This window comes from Sinocyclocheilus anshuiensis, unplaced genomic scaffold (genome assembly GCF_001515605.1).
Source record: "Sinocyclocheilus anshuiensis isolate Anshui unplaced genomic scaffold, SAMN03320099.WGS_v1.1 scaffold444, whole genome shotgun sequence".
Classification (NCBI taxonomy): Eukaryota; Metazoa; Chordata; class Actinopteri; order Cypriniformes; family Cyprinidae; genus Sinocyclocheilus; species Sinocyclocheilus anshuiensis.
The window spans coordinates 110,036-115,835 of record NW_015555739.1 but is presented as its reverse complement, the minus strand read 5'-3'; the positions used below and the strand labels follow the sequence as shown (position 1 = coordinate 115,835).

At 35.3% G+C, this 5,800-nt stretch overlaps 2 protein-coding genes across 2 annotated transcripts in view; one reads left to right on the top strand and one right to left on the bottom strand.

Annotated features, from left to right (window-relative positions):
• Positions 1 to 4,856, bottom strand: part of asgr1a (asialoglycoprotein receptor 1a) — a 13,114-nt gene extending 8,258 nt beyond the window's left edge. The window contains exon 1 of the mRNA XM_016466670.1: positions 4,839 to 4,856. The gene's annotated coding sequence lies outside the window, so the exon portion shown is untranslated. The remainder of the gene's footprint in view (positions 1 to 4,838) is intronic.
• The window catches only part of plod3 (procollagen-lysine, 2-oxoglutarate 5-dioxygenase 3), a 24,921-nt gene that overhangs the window by 2,301 nt on the left and 16,820 nt on the right, over positions 1 to 5,800 (top strand). Inside the window, exons 2-9 of the mRNA XM_016466651.1 lie at positions 170 to 261; positions 369 to 505; positions 2,560 to 2,723; positions 2,864 to 2,976; positions 3,669 to 3,732; positions 4,383 to 4,480; positions 5,022 to 5,123; positions 5,209 to 5,340. Coding sequence (XP_016322137.1) covers positions 170 to 261; positions 369 to 505; positions 2,560 to 2,723; positions 2,864 to 2,976; positions 3,669 to 3,732; positions 4,383 to 4,480; positions 5,022 to 5,123; positions 5,209 to 5,340 — 902 coding nt within the window. The remainder of the gene's footprint in view (positions 1 to 169; positions 262 to 368; positions 506 to 2,559; positions 2,724 to 2,863; positions 2,977 to 3,668; positions 3,733 to 4,382; positions 4,481 to 5,021; positions 5,124 to 5,208; positions 5,341 to 5,800) is intronic.

Genomic DNA, 5,800 nt, shown 5'->3' with positions numbered 1-5,800 from the left:
CTTTGGTGGGGAAAGAGTTAAGCAGTTTAATAAATGAGTGTCTGTCACACTGACCCCAACACAACAGTCCACACTTAACTGTAGACTGTAGAGCCGTTATAAATATCCAACTGCGATTGAGTCGCTGTGAAGTCAGCGGTGTTTTAAAACACAATCTGTGTGTGTTTAGATGAGCTGTTGGTGATCACCGCGGCGACAGAAGTGACCGATGGCTACCTGAGGTTCATGCGCACCATCCGACAGTTCAACTACACCGTTCAGGTGTCGCGTCTACTCATTCCCTCCAAATCTGATACTTCTGTAGTTAATGTGACACCCATTGCATAAGTTATATGTGCGCACAATTATGTGTTTATGGTTTTATGTAGGTTCTGGGTCTGGGTGAGGAGTGGAAGGGTGGAGATGTGGCCCGAACCGTCGGCGGAGGTCAAAAGGTTCGATGGCTGAAGAAAGAACTAGAGAAACACAAAGACAAACAAAACATGGTCATCATGTTTGTGGACAGGTGAGAACACAATGCCATGACCTGGTCTCTCTTTTTTTTTTTTGCTCCTTAATAATAGTTTCTTTATTTATGTAACTTGATTTCTTAACCCTGGTGAGTATGAGGTTTCATTTAGGGCTGGGTTTTGACACAAATTTCACGATTCGATTCTCATTCACCTGCTTTCGATTCGATTACCAATTTGATTCGATTCAATATCGATTATTTTGGATATATATCAGGTACAGTACTTGCCAAATTTTCTCAAGGAAAAAAAATCTCCCAACAGTTAGTACTACATTACTATAATATTGAAGGTTAAAATTAACTGATTTGTAAGCTACAGCATACAGCTGTTAAAATTACACAATGAAGTGTTTAAAATAAAGTTACAATTGCATAATAATATTTCTACTTCAATTCGTTTTTTTTTTTTATATCAAAATTTAAATGGCTGTCATAAAAAAATGATGGATTTATTCAAACATAAATTAAACATTAGAACAGTAAAAATTATAATGAATATGTTATGTGGTGCATATATTTAGCAAAATGCCCCTCTCTACAGTTTATTTTTCTGTCTGACAACGTCTCCGCGTCGCGCGACACAACGAATCGATTATGAAATTCGTTGCCAACTCTTTTAGTAATCGATTTTTATCGATTTAATCGATTCGTTGTTGCAGCCCTAATTAATATCGAGATATTGATATTTTTTACCCATCCCTAGTTTCATTTGTGCCAAAAAAACAGTCGACTGCTTTGTAATGTATACATCAGTCCATGTCAACAGTCATTGTGTAAGATAACTTAGTATGTGTCGATGTGTGTGTTCTTTATGTTGTCTTGTTCTGTTGTTTAAGGTTTCCAAAAATGTGTTGTACAGATGATATATTTGTATATGTATATTTGCTCACAGGTAACTTCACAACTAGTGTTAATAGTGTTAAGTGAAACTAAAACAAAGAAGAAAAAAAACATTGTAATTATAAAAATAACTAGTTTTATTTTTAGTTGAAGCACTGAAATTAACTGAAATTGATCAAACCAAAAACTGAAATATAAATAAAAACGAACTTAAATCGCACAAAATTACTACAAATTTAACTAAAATTACAATGAAAACCGAAAAAAAGAAAAAGCGTTAGTTCAAATTATTAGTTATTTTTATTATTTTAAACTTATTTTATTTAAATATTCTTATTTTCAATTAGTTTAGCACTGAAATAACTAAAAATAAATAAAGTAACACCCCCCCAAAAAATAAATAATAAGTGTCAAATTCATTCAACCAAATTACTAAAACTTTAACTGAAATTGAACGAAAACAGAAAATATCAAAATTAAATCTTATTCAAAATATTAACAGAAACTATAATACTGTATCAAGTGTTACTAAAATAACACTTCTAATGGCAAAATTACGGTGGCCGAGAAGTGCAAAGCAGATCACAATTCTGAAATTGTTGTTGTGCTTTCTGAATTGTTATTTTGTTTTTTAGACTTGCATTTGCGTTTGTAATTTGTTATTTTGTTTTCAGAATTGTGATCTGCTTTGCACTTCTCGGCCACCGTACAAAATAAAGGTATTATCTGCTAGCAAATAAACTATACAAAATGATGCCATTCATTTATATTATCAGTTAAAAAACAAACAAACAGAGCTGTTCTTTATTGTTTTTATTAGAAAAAAGGAAAAGAAACCAGTTGTAGAACTTTGTGATCAAGAAAAGAAAAAGAGAAAAAATCAGTCTTTTAAATGTTGCGATCAGGATTTAAAATAATGTTTTTCTTAAGAGAATAAAAGAAGATGCTGTTCCTTTAAAAATACACCAATTAATCATGATTTTTGCAAAAAAGAAACTTCATTATTTTGAAAGTTTGTAAAGAGACTGAACAAAATCATAGTAAGAGTGACATTAACAAACAACATACACATCAATGACTGTACACATGGACTAATATAAAGTACAAAGCAGGCGACTGTTTTTGGAAACTCCTAACTGAACTCCCTATACAGTGTTTCTGTGATGTTGACTTGAATGTTTTGTGTGTGTGTGTGTGTGTGTGTGTAGTTATGATGTGATTTTAGCCAGCGGTCCAGAGGAGCTGCTCAGGAAGTTTTCTCGTTTCTCTCATCGCGTGGTTTTCTCCGCCGAGGGCTTCTGCTGGCCAGACCAGAGACTGGCATCCAAATACCCAGTAGTGCATCACGGCAAACGCTACCTCAACTCTGGAGGTGTGTGAGTGTGAGTGTGTGTGTGTGTGTGTGTGTGAGTGAGAGAGTGTGTGTGAGTGAGAGAGTGTGTGTGAGTGAGTGTGTGTGTGTGTGTGTGTGTGTGTGTGTGTGTGTGCGCGTGTGCGTGCGTGTGCGTGTAGGTTTCATCGGCTACGCTTCTGAGGTTCATGCTGTAGTGAAACAGTGGAAGTACAAGGACGACGATGACGACCAGCTGTTCTACACGCGCATCTACCTGGATAAAGAGCAGAGGGTGTGTGTGTTTGTAGAGTTATTAAAACACAATGAAGGACTCAGATCATCTTTACTGTGCCTTTATGCAGCAGCAAGCACAATTATTATCCTTAAATTAAACTGTTAAAAATGTTTTGTTAATTGAAACAAAGATGGAAAAAAAAAAAATAATAAAAATAATAAAATACAAAAAAATGAACTAAAACTAAAAGATAAATGAAACCTAAAAAAGATAAATTAAACTCACATGATAATATAGAAAACTGTTAAAAAAAGACAAAACACAAAATTATAAAAAATTGAACCAAAAGTAAAATGAAAACTGAAAATATAAAAATTGAAACTGATAAATAAATCAAATAAATAAACCTAAATGGTAATATAAAAAAGCCCCAAAAATATGTAAACCAACAATTAACATTATATTAATTAATTACAACAGTTACATTATTTAAAATCATCACACAAAAAAAAAAAACCTTCGCAGAGTTAGTATAACCTTCCAAGTTGTTTTAGAACAAAGAGCCTGTCATCATAATATCTTAAAAAAATATTAAGGAAATTATTTCAAAACTTTAATATCTGGGTTTATGAACATCTAAGAATTGATCTTAATAACTAACTATTAAGAAATAATTTTCATGAATCAACAGTTCTTTGAGGGAATGATACGTATAGCTGTTCATGCTAAATGCAGTTTTTCTTTTCCAGAGGAAGTTCAGCATCACACTGGACCACAAATCCCACATTTTTCAGAATCTCAATGGAGCCATGGGTACACACACACACACATACACATTCTCACACATACATACACATTCTCACACATACACACACATTCTCTCACACACACACACACACACACACACACCCACACACACACACACACACACACACACACATTCTCACACATACACACACATTCTCACACACACACACACATTCTCACACATACACATTCTCACACATACACACACATTCTCACACACACACACACATTCTCACACATACACATTCTCACACATACACACACATTCTCACACACACACACACATTCTCACACATACACATTCTCACACATACACACACATTCTCACACACACACACACATTCTCACACATACACATTCTCACACATACACACACATTCTCACACACACACACACATTCTCACACATACACATTCTCACACATACACACACATTCTCACACACACACACACATTCTCACACATACACATTCTCACACATACACACACATTCTCACACACACACACACATTCTCACACATACACATTCTCACACATACACACACATTCACACACACACACACACACACACACACACTTCTGTGTTGTGCCCTGTAGTCCTGCTGTAATTCTGCCTGTGTTGTTGTGATTTTGTCTGATGCCTGTGTGTTTTTCCAGAGGAAGTGGTCCTGAAGTTTGAGAAATCCAGAGTCAGAGCTCGGAACGTGGCCTATGACACACTTCCTGTCGTTATCCATGGCAACGGCCCGACTAAGGTAAACGCAAACATTCTGCACAGTAATCGCTCTGTTACCGCTGCGCCATCATGTAATGTACAGACATTCACATCAGACATTTGCTTTACTGCTGATCACACTGTGATATACATATACACCAATGAAAAGATAAAAAATATATAAATTAATTATAATTAAAAGAAATTAGTATATTTAATCAGCAGTGATCCTTTAAATTGATCAAAAGTGACAGTAAATACATTTATAAAGTTATAGAGGATTTCTATTTGACTAACTGTTTATACATTATCAATGACAGTCTTCAGAAAACCTGGTTGAAAAGAGTCATTGTGTGTGTGTGTCTGTGTGTGTCTGTCTGTCTGTGTGTGTCTGTCTGTCTGTGTGTGTGTGTGTGTGTGTGTGTGTGTGTGTGTGTGTGTGTGTGTGTGTGTGTGTGTGTGTGTGTGTGTGTGTGTGTGTGTGTGTGTGTGTGTGTGTGTGTGTGTGTGTGTGTGTGTGTGTGTGTGTGTGTGTGTGTGTGTGTGTGTGTGTGTGTGTGTGTGTGTGTCTGTCTGTGTAGCTCCAGCTGAATTATCTGGGTAACTACGTGCCGACGGCGTGGACGTACGAACACGGATGTGGGATCTGTGACGATGATTTGCTGGACCTGAACGGTCTGTCTGTGAGTGGCTGACACAAACACATTCTGACAAATGCGTCGTGTGCTTTAGGAGGATGAGATTGTATGTTTGTATGTGTTTGTGTAGGACGAGGAGATGCCGCTGGTGCATATCGCTGTGTTTATCGAGCAGCCAACGCCGTTTCTGGAAGAATTTCTGGAGAGACTCGCAACTTTGAACTACCCACACACACGCTTACGACTCTTCATACACAACAACGTACGTTCACAATGACAACGTGCATTTTACATTATTAAATTAAATTGTTAAATTATTACATATCATTTTCATACATAAGAAAGAAAGTACACACTAGAAATCGACCGATATTGTTTTTTTTTATAATCGATATCAATACAGATCATTTGCATGTTTATGTGCCAGGTAACCGATATTTGTACAAACACAAAGACAACAACGTACATTTTAAATTAGTAAATTAAATTATTGAATTGTTATATTTCATTTTCATACACAACTTATGTACACAACGACAACAACGTACATTTTAAATTAGTAAATTAAATTATTATATTATTTTATTTTATTTTTTATACATAACAAATGCAAGTACACACTAGAGATCGACCGATATTGTTTTTTTTATAACCGATATCAATACAGATCATTTGCATGTTTATGTGCCAGGTAACCGATATTTGTACGAACACAAAGACAA